The 25420-nt window shown below is 45.2% G+C and overlaps 1 protein-coding gene across 1 annotated transcript in view; it reads left to right on the forward strand.

Annotated features, from left to right (window-relative positions):
• The window catches only part of SHB (SH2 domain containing adaptor protein B), a 141654-nt gene extending 120768 nt beyond the window's left edge, over positions 1-20886 (forward strand). Inside the window, exon 6 of the mRNA XM_083420228.1 lies at positions 15361-20886. Within this exon, the coding sequence (XP_083276354.1) occupies positions 15361-15544 (184 nt within the window). The 3' untranslated portion in view covers positions 15545-20886. The remainder of the gene's footprint in view (positions 1-15360) is intronic.
• Positions 20887-25420: the final 4534 nt, after the last annotated feature.

Genomic DNA, 25420 nt, shown 5'->3' on the forward strand with positions numbered 1-25420 from the left:
CTGGTTTGATTTCTCTAAATGCATCCATGGCACCTTCGCTTATAAGAACTATAATAATATTGTTTGGGGGGTTGTTGTTGTTGTTGTTTTTGTCGGGGGTAAATTTCTGGCATGACTCTTTTTTTTTTACTTGCGCGAAGAAAAACATCTGAAAGTTCTCGTGCAAAATCAACATAGATTTACAGTGAAAATGAGTGAATGTAAGCTTCCATTCTTGCTTGCTCTTGTTCCCCATTTCTGTCCTGCAAAAAAATTAGCATTGATCTTGTTTTCACATACAGCCTTTTCCTGTGGGGAGGGGAATCTTCCATTGGCAACAGACTTTTATAACCCCACAAAGCCTCAAAAGTTTTGCAGCCAGTGTCTGCTTGGACACACCGGTAAGCAGTGTAGTTGTTTGAACTTCAAGACGAGTGTGCCTCGCCTCTTTGCAAATAAATATCACATCAGAAGGGCTTTTGTTTAAAACCGTATTCTGAGTCCACCTAGCATTTAAGCAGAAGTGACAGGGGCCCCTGCTGTCTGCAAGCTGGCTTTCTGCCGGCAGCCCTGTCATTTGATGCTGTCCACCAGGTTTCTCCATCTTTTGTCCCTCTTTTCAAAGCAGCTGATTAAAAAAAGGAAAACCCTTTCTTACTAAAAGCAGCTGACACTAGTGCTTTAGCTTCCTGACTTGTTGGGGGTGATGCTACAGAGCTGCATGATGTCAACTGGAGCCAGAGGAGAGGCACTGTGTTAATTGCTCGGCAAAGATAGTAGCTGTCAGATATAGAATGAAATATTGCTGCACGTTTGGCTCTCGGAAAGAACCTCGCACCCCCCAACCCAACCCCAGATCAACGAGTTGAGCACTCCAGGCAGCAGAATTGAACCATCAAGCACTTGCATAGGTTTAAAAAAACCCATAATTATTTCTCATTTGCCTTCTTACAAGGATAGCTTCATCTGTTGAACTGCTACCTCTTCCAGTTGTGGGTGCTACAATTGGGAGGAGATCATCAGCAGGGCTGCTTCTGACTTGACTGTCCTCTGTTTACGTTCTGAAAGTGATGCAGCCAGAAAATGGCTTTGGAAGGATGTCTTTGTAAGGTATAAACACTCAGGTACAAGCCTGGGACTTTCCCCCTGGCAAGGTTCCCAGTTTTCATTGCCGTTCAACGTATTTCATGTAGGCCCTTGCCCAGCCACTCCGACGTTGCAATGAAGGGTCTCTGTTGACATTTTCTCTTTGCTTTCCTACTTTCATAAAGCTAACGGCACAAGTGGGACTTCGCTCATATAAGCAGGCATTCAGTTTGAAGGAAGGAACCCTTATGTTGCATATTGAAACAGGCTGTTTGTTGGTCTTCCTAGCCCAGGACTTGTTCACTTTGCTTGCTCAAGTCAGTGAAACACAAGCAACAGTTTTAAATGAACTTGGGAGTCGGCTGAAAGGGAAGCATGTGGATTCAGTTTGCAAGCAAACCTTGGTTGGGCATCATCTTTTGCAGACAGTTAATGCAGCATCTAGAATGCAGAACATTGGGACGTGTGCACACCTGCGCATGTGTGTGGCTGCCACTACCTTTTGTCTTTCTGATAAGTTCTACAAAATCTGGCAAATAAATTTCAGTTATGACTTAGCTGTCAAAACTGACTGTTGGAAGCTTAATCCTTCTTGTTCTTCCACCCTGTTTTGAGAACAAACTCACGTTTACTTGATCTCTCTTTTTTAAAAGAAAGAAAGAAAGAAAGAAAGAAAGAAAGAAAGAAAGAAAGAAAGAAAGAAAGAAAGAAAGAAAGAAATAGAAAATGTTGCCATTTACTTAACTGCAGGCTGTTTTGTTGGGAGTATCAGCTGCATTCTCCAGCTGAGAACGGCACGTTACCAAACAAGAAGAGAGCTGTAAATTCCAGGAAGTAAATGGATTGGGCAAATAGAGATGTCAGTCTTTTTTCAACAGAGAAAGAAAGACAGGGTGAGAATGAGTTAGGATAGCCTCCTGATTTCCATCATTCTTTTCTCAAGACAGAAATCCATCATTTGACCGTGTTCCAAATGCGGCAGTGGGCGTCATCGTGGAATAACAGCAAGAGCAAGCAGGCCACGGAAATCAGTTCTCACCATCGTGGCATTTTGGTCCTACGTTTTAGACTTGGCAGTGTGAGATGTTCCAAGGCCTCTTTCAGGATTGCTGGAGAAGACAGGCTGTTTTTAACAGATTGGAACTGACAGTCTACCCAGACAATTTATTGACAGAAAGAAGGGTGTCCCCCACAGCAGTACTTACTACCAGCTACTAATAGTCTCTTGAGTAGCACATTTTAGGCTTTCAGGGCACATCACATACATGATCTCTGTAAACTTTAAAACAGTCCTGAAAGGTAGAGTAATATAATTGTCCTCCATAGCAAATAGTGAGCTACTGAGAGGTCACCTTTGGGAGTTTATAGTGGAGGTGGAATTTGAACCAGGGTCTTCCAGGCCCTCACACTTTGGGGGGGGGGGGCTTCTTCTTCTTTGGCGATCAGTCTCCTCCTCCTTCTCCTCCTCCTCCTCCTCCTCCTCCTCCTTCTTCTTCTTTTCTTCTTTGGTGATCACTCATAGCCAAGTAAGATTGCCCTCCACGAACACAGTCTTAACAGTGAGTTCATAAGTGACTGTGGAGGCCAATTCTGGATCCACATGTTCTTCCACAGTGGGGACATAGGTTTCTGGGCAGGAGTTGATCACAGTGAGGGTTTGCCAAACGTGCCTTCCTCTTAGCACGTTTCTCCCTTTCGTCCTGAGTTCGAGCATCTTCAATGCCCATGACACCTTTGGTAAAGGCTGTTCTCCATTTCAAGCCCTTGCAGGCCAGTGTTTCCCAGTTGTCGGTGTTTATACTACATTAGATTTGCCTTGAGAGAGTCTTTAAACCTCTTTTGTTGACCACCAGCCTTACGCTTTCCATTTTTAAGTTCGGAATAGAGTAGTTGCTTTGAAAGACGATCATCAGGCATCCGAACAACATGACCAGTCCAACGAAATTGATGTTGAAGAATCATTGCTTCAACACTAGTGATCTTTGCTGCTTCCAGTACACTGGCATTAGTTTGCCTGTCTTCCCAAGTGATGTGTAAAAATTTTCGGAGACACCAGGGGTCACAGGGCTGCTGCAACAACAAAAACCCATACACAGTTCTCACCCCTCTCATACTAGACTTCCCCAAGTGGTTTTCCTGCCCCACCTGAGGCAGCCAATAATACAGAGCTGCCGCTCTGCTTTGCTCCCATGATTGAGGGGCCACAGGGCCACATGACATCACCTTGTTGTGCGTCCAGGCACTGCAGTGTGTACGCATGATGTCCGCACAGCCATGTGGCATGCACACACAGTGGCAGCAGGCCCATGGCGTGCTGACATCACTTGCACACACAGCAGGCCATGACGACATGTCACACAGATGCTCTGTGCCATATGTGCATGGCCACCACAGAACTTCATTGAAAATTTGGAGGGGACCTTGGCCCCTCGTGTCCCCCCCCCAAAAAAAAACCTGGTGCTGGTGATACAGAGTATAGGAAGGTAAATGACACCTGCAGAACTGACTAAAAGCCACAAGAGTGAGAGGAGAGATTTTCTAGAGTATCGGTTTTCAACCTGTGGGTCCCCAGATGTTGGGTTACAACTCCCATCATCCCCAGGCTCTGGCCTTGCTAGCTAGGGGTGATGGGAGTTGTAGTTCAACAACATGTTGGGGGGGGGCACAGGTTGAGAAAGGCTGTTCTAGAGGCTTGCTGGTTTGGGCAGCATTTCCTTGTCTATCATCCCATGAAGCATCTTCCCTTTGCAGTCACAAAAGCTGCCAGTAATTCCCGTGTCTGTCCGGGGAAGGACGTTGATTTTTACAAAAGGAACAGGGTGATGGTCCGAGAAACATGCATGAACATTCCTGTTCAGTTTCTGAAGCGGACCGTAATCGAGGAAATAACTGTGTTCGGTTCCACAAGACACCTTGCTGTTTCGGGGGGCTCCCGGTGCCTTTTGCTTCCATTTGAACCCAGCAGGATTAGCTGTGATCTTAAGAAATCAGTGCTTAGGACCCCCGGTCCACTGCCATTGACAATTCCAAGCAAAGAGCCTGTGATTGCAGTGGGTGCCAAATTGAGGTGGTCGAAAGCAGCCTCTGGGCATGATGAAGTTGAGCAGGAGCTGCTTCAGAAATACAGCTCGGTAGAGAAAAATCAGTTTCGTTCTGATTGGGAGTGACAATCCTCCCTTTCTTCTTCAAGATGAAGTGAACCTGACACAATGCGCGGGGATTCCAAGTAATAGGGTCATAATCACTGGGCACTTGCGCTGCCTGCAATTGCATAAATGTTACATGCAAGTGTTTTAAAGTCATTTTATCATGAAAAAGGAGGCAATTTAACATAACTATTACCCTGTGCTCTTCATGAAAAATGCATTAAGCAATTACAACTGAAAGTAAGGGGTCTTAAGGAAGCAACACACTGCTGTAGGCAATATGCCCCGGCAGCTGCAAGGAGGTGTGATGTATTATTAAATGCCTTGATTATTAGGAAGGGGGTGGTTCCCATTAAGGGGAGGGGGTGTCTGTCAAACAGAGAATGTTTGATAATCCTCTTGATGATCAATTTTCTTCTTGTTTTGGTGGGACAGGATTGTGTTTTTTCCAAAGGTAGTGCGTTGTGCAGCATAGCAGTGTTAATTGGGCAGGTTCTTTTGCTCAGGAGGCCCTCTAATTGTGGCTTGCTCCTTCTGCATGGGGTATCAAAGGAACCAGGAATGACACACATGCACACTGCGCTCTTATCAAAAGCCTTGCCTGGAGCTTTGTTCCCCATTATTCCAGCTTGCAGGGCCTCGTTGACACACCAGTTTGACATTGCTGTTGGCCAATCGCATGCACCTGGGGATTGCAAAGGGGAACGTTGGTGGCAGTTAAGGGCTAACCCCAAAGCTCTTCGGAGCTTTTGGCTTATAAAAGGTAGCACTTGGGGGATACCACTTCTCAGCCTCCTTTCCAGTGAAAGACTCTGGCATCAGCTCCTAATATATTATACATCTAACTCTCACGGCTCCTTGGCCATTTGCTACGGTCGTCCGATAGTTTGGCTGTGCGAGACATCTAATTGCAAATCAGCACTCATGGACAGAGCTGCCTTTTCACATCAGCACAGTCCCTTTCCAAAAAAAGGCAAGCTTTCCGAGTGAGGGGATTCTCATATGATAGCTGACACTTCCACGCATCATGTGACTTGGCTTCCAGACACAGGATGTCTTTGGATCGCTTCCTACCCTTGTGTTGACCACAGGGTGAGCTGTGGCCAATCACAGCTCTCTGTTGAGCAAACCTCTCTGGTAACGCATGTTTCCAAATGTGTTTCGTCACATTCACACATTACATTTTCAGGTGCACACTTCAGAAATCCATGAGCTTCATTACAAGAATACATAAATGGAGGTGGTCGAATTCTGGACTGTACCACTTCCATTGTGGGATCCTGATTACAATTGCTCCATTAAAAAGATAATTATAATCTTGCACCTCCTAGGCTATGCACACACAAAAAAGTGATATGACCACCCCTCATATTAAAGTGGTGGTACAAGTAGAGACGCGGGTGGCGCTGTGGGTTAAACCACAGAGCCTAGGACTTGCCAATGAGAAGGTCAGCGGTTTGAATCCCCACGACAGGGTGAGCTCCTGTTGTTCGGTCGCTGCTCCTGCCAACCTAGCAGTTCAAAAGCATGTCAAAGTGCAAGTAGATAAATAGGTACCGCTCCGGCGGGAAGGTAAATGGTGTTTCCGTGTGCTGGTCTGGTTTGCCAGAAGTGCCTTAGTCATGCTGGCCACATGACCCGGAAGCTGTATGCCGGCTCCCTTGGCCAATAAAGCGAGATGAGCGCCGCAACCCAAGAGTCGGTCATGACTGGACCTAATGCTCAGGGTACCTTTCTTTTACAAGTAGAAAATTCTATCATTTCATTCTGCATAATGCATAAATCAGCTCTTGAAACATAATGTTGCTGATGTTATATTTCTTTATTTTCATTTTGTGATAAGTTGTAGGGAAATAGCCTGGAAACAGCTTCAGCTTTATTGTCATTCTTAAGGTTGGAAGGGTCAGGTGCAAGCACAAAATTCAGTAGCTACAGAGAAGGCTGCAACAGCTTAACAGGGTGCCTATTGCATCTGATTGTGCTAATGCTAGAACAATGCAGATCTTGGCTATCTTCTTGACGGAATCATAGAATACTTTTTATGAGTGGTTCTGGGCAGTTTGTAAGGCATGTTGAAGGCTATGCCTTCTGTTTTTAGGCCTGGTGGCAAGCAATCACCACAAAGATCTCTTGACTGCCTTTTGATTGGCTGACCAATTTTACGGATACCGGTGCTGAGAAACCCTTTAACTAGGCTACAGAAAGCTTTATTTTTCTGGGCTTCTGGGGTTAACAAACACAGACTGAAGGAAAACTCTCTCCAGTGTATGTGCAATTAAATTAGGCATCAACATCTCCTAGTTGTGCCCCACTTCAAGCCTCTCTGCTCACCTATGTCTCATCCTGCCAATTCCTTAATATAGTAATATAATATCTGTATTCTGGCTTCTGTGCCCTCACATGGGTAGCTTTCGCCTAAGTCACATGGTGGATTCCATCACATGATCCCTTGGCTATGTCAAATGCCTCTTAGAGATTGACTGTCAAGGACAGGAGATTAACTGCCAAGGACATAAATTTATTATCAAGCAAACGTAACATTTGTTAGGGGACACAACCTTAGCAACCTTGATATCTTGACCACTGAAAGATACCGTCTCTCATGATTGCATAACTATGGTTCAATCTACACAGCTGCTCATAATGTAATAAAACTGTTTCTGGACTGTATTACTTTAGAGTGTAGGCGGGAAATTGCAAGCCTGAATAATAATAATAATAATAATAATAATAATAATAATAATAATTTATTATTTATACCCCGCCCATCTGGCTGGGCTTCCCCAGTCACTCTGGGCGGCTTTTAAAAAAAATATTAAAATACTGTAATACATCAAACATTAAAAGCTTCCCTAAACAGGGCTGCCTTCAGATGTCTTCTAAAAGTCTGGTAGTTGTTGTTCTCTTTGACATCTGGTGGGAGGGCATTCCACAGGGAGGGCACCACTACCGAAAAGCCCCTCTGCCTGGTTCCCTGTAACTTGGCTTCTTGTAGCGAGGGAACCACCAGAAGGCCCTTGGTGCTGGATCTCAGTGTCCAGGTAGAACGATGGGGGTGGAGATGCTCCTTCAGATATACTGGGCCGAGGCCATTTAGGGCTTTAAAGGTCAGTACCAACACTTTGAATTGTGCTCGGAAACGTACTGGGAGCCAGTGTAGGTCTTTCAAGGCCGGTGTTATGTGGTCCCGGTGGCTGCTCCCAGTCACCAGTCTGGCTGCCGCCTTCTGGATTAGTTGTAGTTTCCGGGTCACCTTCAAAGGTAGCCCCACGTAGAGCGCATTGCAGTAGTCTAAGCGGGAGATAACTAGAGGATGCACCACTCTGGCGAGACAGTCCGCGGGCAGGTAGGGTCTCAGTCTACGTACCAGATGGAGCTCGTAGACAGCTGCTCTGGACATAAGAATTGACCTGTGCCTCCATGGACAGCTGTGAGTCCAAAATGATTCCCATATTCCAATGTACATTCTCTGCACATTGAAAAGTAGCACCTCAGGAAGGAGAGTAGGATAAAACCCTCTCCCAACACACTGGTTTTCTATGTGCAAGGAATCATTTGTAAGGTGAACTGTCCAAGAACAATTTTACAGTCTAACCTGCTATGTATGTGAAGCCAGGGCTGAGAACTTAGAACCATTTCAGAAGTTCGCAGAGTTCCTGTCCTGCCGTCGTCTTAACAGGAATTTCCAGAGTCACCGAGTGCATGGCACTGGAATTTACAAGACCGCATCCATCCTTTGCCAGTTAGTCAGACTCTCTCTTAACTGCCAAAACAAGGGGAGATTTCATAAGTTTATTTAGTCATTCTCTTTCTTCCCCCAAGACCTTGTGCAATTCTGCCCTTATCTCATCACATAGCTTGTTTCCTCCACCAAGGATGCCAGGTTTGACTTCCTTTCTGCCAGCATTCTCCCACATACATCTCCATTACAGCTCTTGCATCAAATAGGTGCCTTCAGCCGGTTAATCATTAAGCTACTGCTCTGGTTCATTTGGGAAGCACATAGCTCACCCTGACTTCATTCTTCAAGCCTCCTCTTACCGGAGAACGGCTGTGCTTTAATTCCGCCAGACAAGCAAGGCTACAAAAGTAGTTGTTGTTGTTGTTTAGTCATTTAGTCATGTCCGCCTCTTTGTGACCCCCTGGACCAGAGCACGCCAGGCCCTCCTGTCTTCCACTGCCTCCCGCAGTTTGGTCAAACTCATGCTGGTAGCTTCGAGAACACTATCCAACCATCTCATCCTCTGTCGTCCCCTTCTCCTTGTGCCCTCCATCTTTCCCAACATCAGGGTCTTTTCCAGGGAGTCTTCTCTTCTCATGAGGTGGCCAAAGTATTGGAGCCTCAGCTTCAGGATCTGTCCTTCCAGTGAGCACTCAGGGCTGATTTTCTTCAGAATGGATAGGTTTGTTCTTCTTGCAGACTCTCAAGAGTCTCCTCCAGCACCATAATTCAAAAGCATCAATTCTTCGGCAATCAGCCTTCTTTATGGTCCAGCTCTCACTTCCATACATCACTACTGGGAAAACCATGGCTTTAACCACGGACCTTTACTAGCCTACAAAAGTCTTTGCTAGCCTGCTGGCCCACACCAACCTGTGCTGGTCATTGGTGGCCAAAAAGCCGTCTTCCAGTTTAGCAGAGCATTCAGTTACCCGTCCAGATATTTCCCGTTAATCTTTGCTGGGGTCATTCATTAACTATGGCTTTTGCCTTTCGGCATATCTCTTTAAAACACAGGCTGTGCACACCCACTGCTTTTGTGGAAGGATCCAGCTGTTGTGAAGTTCAAGTGGTTTAGCGTGATGTAGCCGAACAAAAGTGTTTGTGCCTTTTCATGTTACACCTTAAGATTGTAAACTTTGCCTGGCTGACTGCAGCAGATGGACCGGCTGAGTACTGGGACCACGAGAGCAAAATGGAGTTGTTGCCAGAGTAGCAGGGCAGAGGAGCAATTGTCTCTGGAGATGGAAGCTTCACAGTTAAAGATCCCTCTGCGGCACATGACTCCCAGCTGGTAGGCTCTTTCTGCAAAACAGAGAGGGACACAGCAATTGGAGTGGCAGGCCTGCAGGTTGGGGGCACGGTGGCACTCTGCCAGGGACAAGTCCTAGAACTGAATTTCTGTTGTTATTAGAAAGAAAGAAATAAAAACATAACATGTGGAGAAACACAGCAGAGTGTGTTTCACTTCTGCGATAAGGGTGTTGGGTCAGAGTCTGCAGTGCAGAGTCAGGCTGCTGATTTTGGAAAGCTTCCAATCTCACACTTTTCCCTCTTTGCGTAGTGAAAAAATGTCAAGCGGCAAAATCAAAGGGAATGTATGGGGGATGCGTACAGTGGTCCCTTGGTTCTCAAACTTAATCCGTTCCGGAAGTCTGTTCCAAAACCAAAGCATTCCAAAACCAAGGCGCGCTTTCCCATAGAAAGTAATGCAAAATGGTTTAATCCGTTCCAGACTTTTAAAAACAACCCCTAAAACAGCAATTTAACATGAATTTTACTATCTAACGAGACCATCGATCCACAAAATGAAAGCAATAAACAATGTACTGCAGTCACACAGTCAATCCATCGGTAGCTGAACTGGGTTCCACACAGTCACAAAAAAAAAAAAAAAACGAAAAAGAGCCACAAAAACGCAAAACAAATAGCAAAAACAGACAGAACTCGGCACAACACTCAAAACGGAAGTGTGGCACTCAAATCGGAAGGGTAACACTCAAATCGGAGCACGTTCGGCCTCTGAAAAAAGTTTGCAATCCGGAACACACTTCCGGGTTTGCAGTGCTTGGGTTCCAAGTTGTTTGAGTACCAAGGCGTTTGAGAACCAAGGTACCACTGTATAGTAGCTTTTGTCTCTTTGTGCAGAGATGAAGATGGAAGGGAGAGTCGTTTCAATGCCTGTCGCACTCTGTTGGATTCGGACACTGCTGGGATGGCTGGTGACAACTGCATCTCTTATGTTGAGTTCTAATACCCTTTAGCATCTAATAACACTTCTCCTGTTATGTGACATCAGGGCATTCATTTCTCCACCCCCACTATAATATGGTGTAATGGTTCTAGGGGTTGCTCGTGCGTAAGTTGCCGCCACTCCTGGCTAGGTTACCTGGTTGAACCCTTTCTGTCTGGACAGCCTCAAGTTTCGTGGCTGCCTCAGTCGCCGGCAGAATCCGTCAGTGGGCGTTTCTTGAACCTCTTCCAGCTTAAAGCTGTTTGACGCCCAGTCTTCTCCTAGTCTCCCTGTGCGGAAGTCTTCTGCGCAGGGAGGGTGTGGGCAGCGGAGTACCCGTACTCTCTCCGCTGGTCTCCGGCGAGGAGTCCTGGAGCCACCTCTCTGATTCCCCCATCTGCCCCCCTTCTCCACTGGTGTTACGCTGATTTCCTTCCCCAGCGGATGGGCTGCCTCTCTCCTTACTGGGACCCTCTCTGGCATCCCTCTGGAGCCTTCTCTCCGCCTCCAGCTCCGATGGCAGTTCCCTGACATATGGCAAGGAGATGCACACTGTGATGGCAATGAAAGACACCTGAAGAAGGGTGTGGGACAGATCAGTCTGGGAGTGCCATTTTCTGTGGCAGCCCCGTGTCTCTGTGATGTTCTGCCCTTCGTAATCCTATCCTGCACATTGAGTGTTGAGCAAGCTTTTCTCCTCAGATCATTTTCATCCTTACAATAAGAAACAAAAATCACAACCTTTCCCCCCAGTACAGCTTTGAGCCCTTGCAAGACATTAAACTTGCTTTTATAGAGGCTTATGTGAGGATTTTCAGTTGTTCCCTCTCAAAAATCAGTCCTGCAAATAAATCCACTACAGTTACTAACCCTCATGCATTTTTACTGGTTGGCTAGCAATTTGCAGCATGTCTTTGATAGTCCCTTGAATCGCAAACCAAACTCACAAATCTTTTTTTTAGAGACCCCTATGCAATCAGTAAAACTGCAGACTTGACAAGAAATTCCCACCAGTAAATCCCGTTCTTGCGTTAAGCCTGAAAAGGCATCTAAATAGACTGCCCTCCACTCTAGCCTTGAATTAATATGCACCTATTTCTGCAATCCCATTAATTTAGTGGCAGACTCTTAAAGCATTTACTAGCAGAGGGGGGAAACATAATGAACAGAAAGCACAGAACAATATATCTGCTCATAATAATGTATTTAGAGATGTCACCCTTGGCTTAAAGGAAATCGTTTAGAGAGCAATTATGTTTCAAAAGAGATTCATTCTTGTAAAGAATTGAAATTTAAATCAAGATTTTTTAAGCTTGCCAGAGCTATAATTACAATGCCTGCAGTGATTTCTGCTCTACAGAGAAGGGTCATTTCATCGCAAAATTGCCTGAATATCTGAATAATGTGCGCCTGAAATTTCCTTCAGCTTTTTCACAGGAAACATTCACTTTTTAAAAAATAAAATTCTTTGGCAATTTCAGAGGGGATAAAGGAACTATTCTCAACTTAAAATTGCATCTCCGCGTACTCTTCAGGTGCAGAATGGAATGCATAACCCACTCCTATATCTTTGTCCCATTGACACAAAATGGGGAGATCCTTTTCAATTACACAGCCAGGGTTCTCATCAGATTTTTTTCTATTTCGGATTTTTGTGCTTTGAATGGGATGGGGGCTGCTGAAAGCCTTCTTTAGGCATAATACTTAAAGCATGATTTGTTTTCCTACAGAGGGATCGAGCATTGATGTACAATGGCCTTTTCAGACCTTACAAACAATTGCCACTAGCCAAATGCAGAAGTCATGGGGCCAGTGGCTAGTAGGACTGGTTTATAATGTCACTAGTTGAGTTGGATCACTGTCATTTTAACTGTAGGAGCATACATTTGTAGATTCACATTAGTTTGTGTGATTAGGTATCTTCTTCTTCTTTGGCGATCACTTGCAGCTGAGTAAGATTGTCTTCCATAAACACAGTTTTAACAATGAGTCCGTAAGGGACTGTGGAGGCCAATTCTGGATCCACACATCCTTCCACACTGGGGACTTACGTTTCTGGGCGGGAGTTGATCACGGTGTGGATTTGCTAAGTGTGCCTTCCTCTTAGCATGTTTCTCCCTTTTGTCCTGAGTTCGAGTGTCTTGAAAGCCCATGACACCTTTGGTAAAGGCTGTTCTCCAACTGGAGCGCTCGCAGGCCAGTGTTTCCCAGTCGTCAGTGTTTATACTACAGTTTTTTAAAGATTTGCCTTGAGAGAGTCTTTAGACCTCTTTTGTTGACCACCAGCATTATGCTTTCCATTTTTAAGTTCAGAATAGAGTAGTTGCTTTGGAAGTCGATAATCAGGCATCCGGGACTTCCGGGTTGGCGCCATCGCCGAATGGCGGACTCCCTCCGAGCTCCGGAGGGAGTCTGCTCGGCAGGGGCTGGGTCCTACCGCAACGGCGATGCGGGGACCCTTAGAAACCACGGCCACGGAGGCCGTGGACATGGAGACTCGGCTTGCACCGTTAGCGCCCTCCCGACTCGTGAAGGAGCCTTTTTAAAGGCTACGGATCGGGTGCCGGGGAGAAGCGTGGTGCCTTGAGTCCTCTGCTTCCCCTGCTGAGCGCAGCCGCATGCCATCCGGCGGAGAGCGCTGACTTCTTCCATTGAAAATTCGGACTTTTCAACAATAACCCGTGAGTAAATCTGGAAATCGGGTTCAAAAGGAGGAAAAAAGAAATTTTTTTTTCGAATTGGATACGAGCGGGGGGGATTCAAAAAGGAAGTCAGTCCCCTCCCTACTGTAAATTGTCTAAAACAAAGACGGGGAAACCAAGACCCAAAAAGGCTTGCATTGCTGATAAAAATTACAATTCCACGATGGGGAACTACAAGAACTGTGCTGGAGGAGGAACTGGAGAAGGGAAACACAACCCCCCCCCCTGGGAACCGGGGCGATTGAAGAGAGAGCCTGGTGAAAGGAGTCGGAGAGTTCGACAGTTTTCAAAATAGCTGTCAAAGTCGGAAAGTGGAGTGGATTTTATTATGAGAACTTGGCTGGTTAAATTTGCTTCAATTTGCTACAATTTGTTAAAATCTGGATACAAAATGGCGAATATGGATAACAACTTGACTTTTGGACTAGAGGAAACAAAGTTATAACAATCCCCCTCGAGGAGCTTCGGGACATTACAAGGACTGGGAAAGTGGAAAAACACCAATGGAATTTTACAGAACTGGTTACCTTCTGGGAAAGCTGCAAAACGGAAACAACATCTCGTCTGCAGGGTGTTTTCTGTAGACAATAGACTTTTCTATTGAAGAAAGGAAGGGACTGAACGTAAGGTTTTGCCCCTGAACAACAACCATCCCTGCAGACTTACCAAACTTGCGAATTACAACGTTTAAGCAGCGGAACAAAAGGAAATTAGACTACAAACCGGAAAGAACAACGGAGGGAGTTTTACTACAGTTTTCTTAAAGACTGAAGTTAAAGCTTTGGAGAATAATAATAATAATAATAATTTTGATTATCAAAAAATTTATTTCTAATTTTAAAAAAAAAAAGGGAAAGCCAGCTGGAGTTGGGGAAAAGTTGTGATTTATGGCCTTAAGAATTCCAGGCAGATACTAGGGGTTGATGGTCAGGGGGAAATTAAACCGGGGACAGGGGGGGGAGAACTAAAACTCCAAAGGCTTGCCAACTTTGTTCTTTTTTGTTGAATTGGTCTTTCTTTTTTATTATTCATTATATCTCTTATTTTTTACCTTTTCTATTGTTATTATCTGGGGTGCTTTTTTTATCAAAAATGGAAATTGTGGAATGAAAGGGGGTGGGTCCTGGGGAAAGAACATCGGGTTTTTTATTATTATTAAGGGTAAAACAAATTAAGCTTTAATTTGAAAGGGGAATTTGTGTGGCCAACAATGTGAAATGGGAATATGGTGGGGGTGGGGGAAGGGGGGAGTCCCATAAGTGATTATGTATTTTTTGAAAAATTTTAATAAATATTATTTAAAAAAAAGATAATCAGGCATCCGCACGTGACCAGTCCAACGAAGTTGATGTTGAAGAATCATTGCTTCAGCACTGGTGATCTTTGCTTATTCATTAGTTTGTGTGATTGGGTATAATGCCACTGGCACCCATATATATGTCACTTGCACACAGACAACGCTAACGGTTGACCAGTACTGCAACTGTCCTTGCTCCTTTTTCTCTAACATCAATGCCTACAAATGGCACACAGCCTCATCTGCTGTTATCTCCAGGCCTTGTGTGCTGACACTAGATTTCTTCTCAGTTAAAGGTAAAGGGACCCCTGACCATTAGGTTCAGTCGTGGCCGACTCTGGGGTTGCGGCGCTCATCTCGCTTTATTGGTCAAGGGAGCCGGCGTACAGCTTCCGGGTCATGTGGCCAGCAGGACTAAGCAGCTTCTGGTGAACCAGAGTAGCGCACGGAAACGCCGTTTACCTTCCCGCCAGAGCTGTACCTATTTATCTACTTGCACTTTGACGTGCTTTCAAACTGCTAGGTTGGCAGGAGCAGGGACCGAGCAACGGGAGCTCACCCCGTAGCGGGGATTCGAACCACCGGCCTTCCGATGAGCAAGTCCTAGGCTCTGGGGTTTAACTCACAGAGCCACCCGCGTCTCCATCTTCTGAGTTAGAATGTCCATAAACATTCCATAACATCTTAGCAGCTACAGCTCGTTTCAGTCTGCCTGAAACTCATTCCCTTTACTCTCATTGCGGATCCCTGTGGGGGTTTAAAACAGTCCACCCACCTTGCCTTTGCATCAGGATTGGTTGGCTGGTTAATTAATCTGGTGTGAGGCTCATATTGTCAGAGCCAGTTTTCTGCAAAACTGCATTTTCTGCACTTAAATTTGACATCCGGCCAGGAAACTTCGCTATCCCCTTTTCAGCCCCTGCTTCAAATATTTCTGTTTAGGCAAGGCTATCCAGACCCATTGATGTGTTTTAATCTATTTAATCCAGTTTACAAATCCTTTTAACTGTTCTTTACATTTTGTCATTTACTTGTTTTTAACCAATTTAATTGATAATTTTTCTGTTTCTTGTAAACCACGGAAAGGTTTTGTTACAGTCAAGCAGGCGCGTGAATTTGGTTAAGAGTTCTCTAAAACTGGCTCAGAGAGAGATTTCACATGCTGAATTGTTTTCTTGTTTCCTTTCTTTCCGCAGGAGCAACCAAGGGTTTATGCATATGAAGCTGGCGAAAACCAAAGAGAAATACATTTTGGGTCAGAACAGCCCCCCGTTTGACAGTGTTCCGGAAGTGATCCACTATTACACGGCAAAAAAACTCCCAATAAAAGGAGCCGAACATTTGTCGCTCCTTTACCCTGTCGCTGTCCGGACCTTATAATTTTGCGCTCTGGCCCGTGCTCCTCCTTCCTGTGGATTGGAGATGAGGGGTGCAGCAGCAAAAGTGCTCCTGCGCCGTCTACAGCGATGCTTCTTGGGACAGATGTCCAGACCTGCCTTCCCAGTAGCGGGCTGTTGTATAGTAATCATTGCACTACTTTGCATGTCCTGTGTGGAAATAATGGTTTCTATTTATATGAGAAAGAAATTGCGTTCAGCCGCTTGAAAGAAATGCAGGAATACCGTCAATGGAAAAGTTGCCAAATCCGAAGAACGGCCTTCAAACTTTCCTGAGATCAGCAAGCTCGACATCTTCTCGCCCTTGCACGCAGAATATTCCGCGTATCGAAGCAGAACCTGCAAAATGGACGCAAACTCTTGTGGCGGGAAGGCTGGGCGAGAAACGGCCCATTGGCCTTCTTCAAACCCTCAAGGCCTGAGAACTGTTTATTACGCACCCAACCCCAAATTTGTGTCGTCGTCTTTTCTGCACAGTTTAATTCAACATGCGAGAGCCTCACTTTTGTTTTGTTTTGTTACAATGACGATGTGATCTGAAAATCTCGAGTAATTTTGCGACAGCGAAACGGAAACAAAACAAAAAAAGTTCAGTTATTTATGAATAGGGTATGTCCTAAAATAGTGGTTTAATATATATATATTTTTATCCCCCTTCCCCTTTTTTTGGTACAATAATAAAGCTCTAAGGGTTTTCTGTGCTGATTTCTAGATTAAAGGCAGTGAGTTCTGTTTTCTGTTGTGTACGTACAATGTGAGCTGTGGTGGTTCAGTGGTTTCCGGGGAGGGTGGGGTCATTACGGAGGGAGTTGATGTTTACACAACCAGATTTCGGGCCCAAAAGAGCTTCTGCAGAGCAAGTTCCTTCCTTAAGCTGATGATGGAACCTAAGCCAATAGTAGCCTTCCATCTAGATATCCAACAAGCTGGATTCTCTTCCATCTCAGGAGTGGTGTGGGAGAAAGCACATGAAGAACATGATTCTGCTTCTCCGGCTGAGATGTGCAAGTACATCATGTAGCGTAATATAAATCGGGGCTGTTTTCCGACTCGTGGTCGTACAGCTGGAGCTATCCTGTTATGCCCACGCGCAAAATGTGTCTTGTTGTTACTGCTCCTCTTCTGCCTTCGTAACCTCTTGTCCTTCACAGTGCAAGTGCAGTTGGCTTTCTACCTCATCTTTAAAGCCTAGCTCCCTTCCCCTTCCCCATCCCCATCCAGTATATTATCTGTGTCTGTTGAACAGGAAGACTGGTTAGCTATAACTTAAGAGCAGAACTTAACAAGAAAAGGCCAGGGCCACAGCACAAAGCAGCAGCCCCTGGTCAGATCCTTCCCTCTATCTTTCTGACACCATTGTTGCTTACCCTGAGATCCCAAGGGTTTGTGTTTCCATGGCAACAGCAGCCAATGAAGCAGATCAGAGGGGGTGGATGTGCACCACACATTGGGGTTGGGTCCTGGGGTAATGGAACTGAAGCTCAGCGCTGGGCTGGGCTGCCATCTTCAGCTTCAAGCCCCATGTTTCCCTGTGTCCACATTGCTCCAATAATTGAGGCTGGTCCACTGCATTAACCCTTCCCATAGCACTGTGCATTTCTCCATTGGAGATCCAAGTTGAGAGACTTGCTGTTTTCTCTTTTCAGACTTTCAACATGGATGCGAAATTGGCCAGTTTTTTTAAAAAAACAACAACACACAACTGGACTGTCTTTCAAGCATACAACTTCCCTTCATTTTTGTGCTGGTTTGAAAGTGTTAATGGAATACACATTAATTCAACACTTGTGTAAAATACTGCTTCGTTGTACTGTACAAATGTGAAAAGAGAAGTCATATAAATGGTGTCTCTTGTTGGCAAGTTCATTTTAGCCCCGTATGGACCAGTTTCCAAGCTGGTATTAATTCCAAGGTTCTGTTTTTACCTGTTTTGAGGACAAAAAAATAAACCTCTGTAAAAGTGTCTGTGGAATCAGCTGCCGATAATCTAAATGGAAATGTTCAAACTAACTGTGCATGCCAAGTGTCTGTCTGTTGTCGTTTGGGTTTTTTTAAAGATATTGTGGGGTTTTCTCCCTAAATGGAGGAAAATAATCCGTTTTTTTTAAAAAGCATAAAAACATCCAGTTTTCCTTTTTTTTATCTTCTTTACAGTCCCTCCTCCCTTCATAGCATGTGCCCTTGTCCTTTACAGTTGACTCAGAGATGCTCACTGTTGCATTAATCATCTGTAGCCAACTTGTGACCCGGGTGCTAGACGAGGATGTTGCAGTATACCTTGCCAGGAGCAAGAGTGCTGGTGGGCCTGGCTATGCCATAGAGTCCAGCCTATATTCCTCTCTGTGCCTCTAGAGTTGCCCCTGCTGCATGTTCCCCAGCCCAATTGGCCAGAAGGCACCACCAAGACTTCAAAGGTGGGATATGTTCTGTGGTGCATTGCTAGACTACCGCTATCTGAGAATATCAGGAAGTTGCCTTATACCGAGTCCAATCAGTTGATCCATCTAGCTCAGTGTCCTGCAACCCTTGGGTCCCCAGATCTCACATCATCCATGACCAGTAGCTAAGCAGGCTGAGGATGATGGGAGTTGTATTCTAGCATCTCAGGATCCAAGATTGAAGAACACTGGTCTATGCTAACTTGCAGCAGCTGCCCAGGATTTCAGAAACTGGTCTCTCCCAACCCTGCTTGAAGATTCTGGGGCCAACCCCAAAGAAAATGCCCTACCACTGAGCTACAATTTATGGCGCATTTGGCAATAAGGGTGGCCACCACTGAGCTTAGAAATACTTGCTCTAAGGTCCTCTGTTGACATTTTTGACCGGTGTAGCGCCTGTTGATTCACCGGTGATTGTATTCAACCACCAACAGGATTATTTACACAGCCAAGCCCCAGCTCAGTTCTTTAGCTGTGAAGATTGGTTGTGGAGCATTTTCACAGTGAAAATTGCTTGCAGCCACTGGGTACAGCGGAACAATTACCACTTGTGTGCCTCTGATGGTCAGGAGAACGTCATAGGCCTTGCACCTTCAAAACCTCAGCAGAAAACAACAGAATTTACCCAAGCAACAAAAGGAGAACTCATTTGGGGGTCACTTGGCCACGGATGGCATTGATAGCAATCTCATGTGGCTTTTCATGAGTGATGTATGTGCATCTCTTAATACTTTGGAGTAGCAATTCACATGGAGATGTTTCCATTGCAGAACAGAGCTTAGGGTCCCACCTTCTGAGCTCTGTCACATAATCCTTGTTTCTTGATGGTTCATAATCTGCTCCTTCCACACCTTTTCTGATCTCAAGAAGACTTATTCCCGAGCACCAACCACTAGCAGTTGAGCATCTCTTCGCAGCAATAATATGCACTCGGTCGTATGATATGAGAGATTCCCATAGGCCTCTGGATGGCCATTCTGAGAACAAGATGTTGGACTAATCTTTTATAACATTACTTTCTGGTTGAAACCAAGTAGATAATATTTTTCTGCAGCATTGATTTGATGCCCTTCATGCCATCTATCCCAGAAGCAGCTCCAGGTAAGCTCTTAACCAGCTCATCATCAGTGAGTCCCTCAAGAGGTTTCAGCTGCTACTCAAATATGCTATCGCTTTTTCTTGCAAAGAAGAGCGGGTTTGAACCCATGTACAGAAACCAGAACAAACCAGCTAAGCTCTCTGCACCATCAGCAAAAGAGCTTCCCACAGCTGCCTCAGGGACCCTTGAGATGGATGTAATTATGCCACCTCATACATTGGTATGAAAATTATGTCGCACATCAAAGCTTACCATCTCTGTGAGAAGAGTTCTGATCTAGTTGTTTTTCTAAGATGGCTATTTTTTTTTAATACCTGGTGTTTCCGGATTCCTTGTGTTTCAAATGTGGAAGAACTGTACCACTTCAAATGACTTAATGTTTAAACTGACCCAAGGAGAATAGACTCCATGAGACAGACACTCTATCCAGAGTGGTGGTTTCCACAACCGTGACTGGATTACACGCTGGTGTATGTTGCTTAGCCTCCTCAACTGCATACAGTTCATGTAAAAATACTTGGGTTCTAAAGCTGGAATTTATTTTTATCATTTGGAAGCAAGAACTGCGTTGGAAAATCTAGGGAAATGCAAAGCGAGGAACAACGTTCTGATTTGGAAGTATAAGTCTGGGAGGTCAGAATCGGGTCCCTTCAGATCAGAATTCACAAAAGATCAAAGTCCTCAAACTTCCCTAGGTGCCACAACCATTCTGCTAGTCCAGAGTATTTAGTGCTTGTTGCAAGCTGCACAGAATATCACTCTTTTTTTCCATTTGCTGTGGAGGAATTGGGAAGAACTCTGCATGTGGAAATTTGAGCAACTTCCACCTTCTTGCAGGAGAAAGCTGATGTGGGTGGTGTGCTTCTGTCACAGGATACGACCCTAAGTCCCAGTACGCCACCTTTCCAAGTCAGCCAAAGCAGACCACACTTCTCAACACAGGAGCCTGTTGATCGGGACAAAGGGCGTATGAATTGGTGCTTCCTGCTGTTTTCCCTTAAGCAGTTCCACTTTCGAACAAACTCAGTTGCCAAAATTCGCCATCATGTCCTTTGCTGTCATCCTGGCAGACAATTATTTTAGGACTCGTGAACTGTCAACTGGTTTACTCTGCATTCCCCCCCCTCACCCCACCCCATGCTGGCTTTGAATGTGGGGCAATTTTAGCCATAGATCTGATTTCTCCTTTCCATCTATTGCAGTGAAACTTCACAGGGTATTAACCGGGAGACTGTCCTTAATATTGTGTGGCTTATGTCTTCCCCCTCCTTCAGTCCCTCAGTGTGTTTCGCACAGATGAAAAGTGTTACGTGTTAACTTGCAGCCTCCTGTCCGAGGGCCTTACAAGAGTCTTCCCATGGAGTTGCATGTGTTGGCCTTTTCCAAATTAATGGCACACGCATGCATATAAACTAAGGTGTGTGATTGTGTGTTTGTGAGTGTGCACAGCTGTATAAATCCCAATTAAAGGGAATGCAATGGGCTTTAGAAAGTTTTTTTAATTTATTTTTTAACAGGGTTTCTCAGAGGTGCAGCACGGCTGCAGCATAAACAGAGCCTGTCTGTTCTTTTGCACTGTAATATTGTCTCTTGTTTTATTTAAGTGATTGTGTGATGCTTATTCCCCATCTCCTCTGGTTTTCAAAGTTTTCCTCTTTAGAAAAAAAGAAACCCACACAAAACAATGTCACAGTTATTTGCGCCATTGCTTCTGGTCGAGAGACTGAGCAGCAACCATGCCTGTGTAGTCCATTAAAAAGTTTATTTTAAATAAAAATTATAAACCTCTCCCTTTTCTTCCTCTCATTGTAGCAGTTTCCTCCCTGTCAGAATGCATTCATATTTTCTGGAGCAGCGAACAATTGAGACTATTATTCCGCCACAGAACAATCCATTGCGAGGTGCCCTGGCTTTTGTAAGGCTGGTGTTTCAGCCAATGGCAGTGGAAATGAGAATCAGGCTGTGGGTTTTGTTTAATGGAATCTGTGCCAGGCAGTTCAGCCCTATTCAATAGCTTGCCGCAGAGAGTTGCTTGTTTTCTCTCTGCCGCTCATCCCAATACAATAGCTTTCGACAAGCAAACTGCATCGACTAATTATATCCAAATGCTTGGCGAGTCAATTAGCACCTTCTGGGGAGAAAATGGGATGGCATTAAGCTAGGAAAGTTCCCAGTATTAAAAACTGGGGATAATATATCAGCCAGAAAAGCCCAGAAGACTATCTCCTGCAACACACTGTTGTTTGGCTTGAAGAAACTTAGGCTGTGGTTGAAATTCCTAAGCATTCAGGTCATTTCTCCCATCCTGCCTTGAGGATGAAGGGATACATTCAGTTCTTGACAATTACTCGCAACCAGGACTCTGCCGAAACTGCCACTTACTCCTTTTTTTGCAATAATTTTTGGCACTGCCAAAAGCTGCCTCTCCTTTTCAACGATTTTTGGCACGCTCCTGAGAAAACGCTGGCTTACTCACCGAAATTGCCCTCTCTCTCTCTCTTCCCTTCCCTCTCTGAGACTACGCAATGACCTTGTTACACAGCCCAACCTGATTGGTCGCGCCACGTCGTGATGTCGTCCTGTTCACTAGGCGAACCTTCATTGGGTGGTATCAAACATGTGAGTAATTTGGGAAGCGAGGAAGATAGCAGCTTCCAGGGAAACAATGATATTAAACAGGATAGGAAGAGAGTGACTCCCTCAAACGTGTATAGGATTCTGCTCTCAAGTGTACAAATTTCAAGTCACTAAAATCGCTAGTTTTTACCTGAAAAGTAAAAGAGATTGGGTTCTGTAATGGTTCTAGGGGTTGCTCGTGCGTAAATCGGCGCCACACCTGGCTGGGTTGTCTGAGTGAACCCTTTCCGTCTGGAGAGCCACTCGCCCGTGGCTGTCTCAATCGCTGGCAGAATCCGTCAGTGGGCGTTTCTTGAACTTCTTCCAGCATAAAAGTTCTTTGACGCCTAGTCGCCGCCTACTTTCCCTGTGCGGAAGTCTTCTGCGCAGGGAGGGTGTGGGCATCGGAGGACCTGTGCTCTCCCCGCTGGTCCCCGGCGAGGAGTCTTGGAGCCACCTCACCGATTCCCCCATCTGCCCCCCTTCTCCACTGCTGCTACGCTGATTTCCTTCCCCAGAAGATGTGCTGCTTCTCTCCCTCCCGGGACGCTCTCCGGAATCCCTCTGGAGCCCTCCCTCTCCCTCTGGCTCCGATGGCAGTTCCCTGACAGGTTCAGATAATGAAATAGGTAAATTTGAGTCTTTATTTGCCCAATATTGCAATTCTTACAAGTCTTGGAACTTTGCCAGTTCTATGTTGAACATTTTCAGATAGAGGTACCAGTTCCAGAGCCCTCTATTTAAGGATAATTTCACAGAGTGACTGGGTTCCACCAAATTCCAGAGAATAATAAAGAAAAAAGCTGTAAATATACTTAAGATGAAGAAAACATCAAAACGCGCACACAGTGGGATGTGATTTGTTTATTGGGCCCAACCATTGTGATATTTAGATACTTTGGACCTGTAAGTTTAAAGGGGGGGGGGGGACAAGTAAGAGAATCTATTTAAAGTTGCAATAGAAATGGTCCCCCAAATGAACACAATTCACATTCAGTTAACTCAGCAATAATGGAAACTACTTTCAGATGCAGTTCAGAGATTTTTGAACTAATTCAGTGAATTTTGTTAAACCAAACTACAGCGGTACCTTGGTTCTCGAACAGCTTGGCTCCCAAACAAATTGGCTCCCGATTGCCACAAACTCGGAAGTAAGTGTTCCGGTTTGCGAACATTTTTCGGAAGCTGAACGTCCAACGTGGCTTCCACTTGAGTGCAGGAGGCTCCTGCAGCCTTAGAAAGGGCTCATCCTTTGGCCCATTTCATTTGTTTTGCCGCAGGTCCTCCCCACAGAAAGACCCATCTTCATCGCCTGTTGCATTTTCATGAGATTTGCTTGACATGCATGGAGCGATTTCCCAAATTAACAGCTGGGAGTCCCAGACTAGGAATGCTACAGATATCACCGTGAGCTATGAATTAATATTCATGATGGCAGTTGGTATTTTTCATATTTAATTGGCACTTGTTTTCACTGCCATTGAAGGAAGAGAGAGGCTAGGAAATTAGTCCTATTTCAATTATAATTTCATTTTGTTATGGGAACAGGGGAGCGAGGCAGAGATGAATACCTCCAACAGCATGGCCCCTTGGAGAAACACTTTGAGAAACAGGATAAGGGAGAACAGCAGGGATAAGAGCTTAAATATGGTTGTTTCCCAGCCGTTCTCTTCTGTGTGGTTGCGAAGAAACATTGATCGTAGGGCATTCTGCAGGAGTTGTTACAGCATTTAGGACCAACGTATTTTATAGCGCTATTCCCCTGGATTAAGAGTGACTGGTTGACTAGGAGCAACTATTTGCTAATCTTTCAAGTATACAGATGAGAGAAGCAAGAACAGAGAGAGCAGGGGGGACACCCAAGGAGATTTTAGTTAGGCTAGCAGAAGGCATTGAATATTTATTTACATACTTACTGTGGTACCTCGGTTTTTGAACATCTCGGAAGTTGAACGTTTAGGTTTTCGAACACCAAAAACCCGGAAGTAAATGCTTCAGGTTTTGAACGCTTTTTGGAAGTCAAACATGCTACGCGGCTTCTGTATTGAGTTTTCCGTAAGTCAATGCTTTGGTTTTCGAATGTTTCGAAACTTGAACAGCCTTCCGGAACAGATTACGTTCGAAAACTGAGGTACCACTTTACAGTGGTACCTCGGGTTACATATGCTTCAGGTTACAGACTCTGTTAACCCAGAAATAGTACCTCGGGTTAAGAACTTTGCTTCAGGATGAGAACAGAAATCGTGTGGCGACAGCGGGAGGCCCCATTTGCTAAAGTGGTGCTTCATGTTAAGCACAGTTTCAGGTTAAGAACGGACCTCCGGAACGAATTAAGTACTTAACCTGAGGTACCACTGTACTTACTTACTTATTTCCACATTGATCACTCACCTTTCCTCCCTAACAAAGAGCAGGATAACTCGCAATAACGCAATTACATGGAAACTAAACAGCCCTATAACCCATTGTAGACAGCAATGAAAGCAGCAAAAGAGTCACAAAACTACCATTCCAAAGCTTACATCCATGTTTCCCAAACAGTCTCCCTCTGTTTTTGGACTACAATTCCCATCACCCCTGACCACTGCTCCTGCTAGCTAGGGATGATGGGAGTTGTAGTCCAAAAACAGCGGGAGACTCTAGTTTGAGAAACACTGGCCTACGTGAAGAAGAAAGTCATTGCATGTACGCAAGTGAAGAAGGGGACTGCCTGATTTCTCTCTCCAGGGAAATCCAGAGTCAGTTAAATTCAGCTCCGTTGCTCCGAGCTGATACGGCTCATCTTGGCTTGAGCCCAGCAGAGTATTCCCAGAGTCCTCAACGAAAGGATGCGGCAGGTATGGTACTACATTGCTAAGCTTTATTACTAAGCTATGCTGAGAGCATACAAATATACACCTTGTCTCTGTGAGAAGCATAGAGCAACTCCGACAAAGAAACGACAGAACAAAGGAAACAGGAAACCAGTAAACGTCACATCCCGTCTCCCTTTCCTGTGGGAATCCAGCAGTATCTGAACTGTGGAATGAAAACATAGTCCTGTGACTACTAGCAGCTGCTCAGTGAGAGAAACAGAAACTAACATGTGCCACCACCAAGGAAGCCCTGCTTTAGACCCACATTCTTCATGCTGCTCCTATCTATGGGACCCCAAGAAGGACATCTTCCCCCAGATTGAAGATTTTAGGTCCCATGGTAGTTGTAAAGATGCTCTTTCAAGTATTTAGGTCCCAAGTCATGTAAGGCTTTGGGTTTCGCACCCAAAGTCATTGTGCTGGGTTTCCACCAGCATTGAGAGAGAGCTCAAGGGAAGCACAAACTGAACTGAAGTTGGGGAGAGAAAAGAGAGTTTGGTTTTGCCTGTTTTTAAAAGACTCTCGAGTGTCACAGATCCATGGAACCTGAGTAACAATCAACAAAACCGAGAGCGTATCCGTCTGATCTAGAGACGATACAAGGCAAGAGGACTTTTTTGGGAAGATGGGGACAATGAATACAAAGTCTAGACCAGGGGTCTGCAACCCGCGGCTCCGGAGCCACATGTGGCTCTTTTACACCTTTGCCGCGGCTCCGGGGCGGATACTAGCGAGGGGAGGAGGCGCATTGTGTGCCCTGACACTCCCCACTGTGGCGGGCGCTGTACTGGCTGTGACGTCGCATGGGGGCGGTGCGTGCGTTAGTCACGCACCGTCCCGACGTCACCTTC

This window comes from Podarcis tiliguerta, assembly GCF_965153285.1.
Source record: "Podarcis tiliguerta genome assembly, chromosome: 17".
Lineage (NCBI taxonomy): Eukaryota > Metazoa > Chordata > Lepidosauria > Squamata > Lacertidae > Podarcis > Podarcis tiliguerta.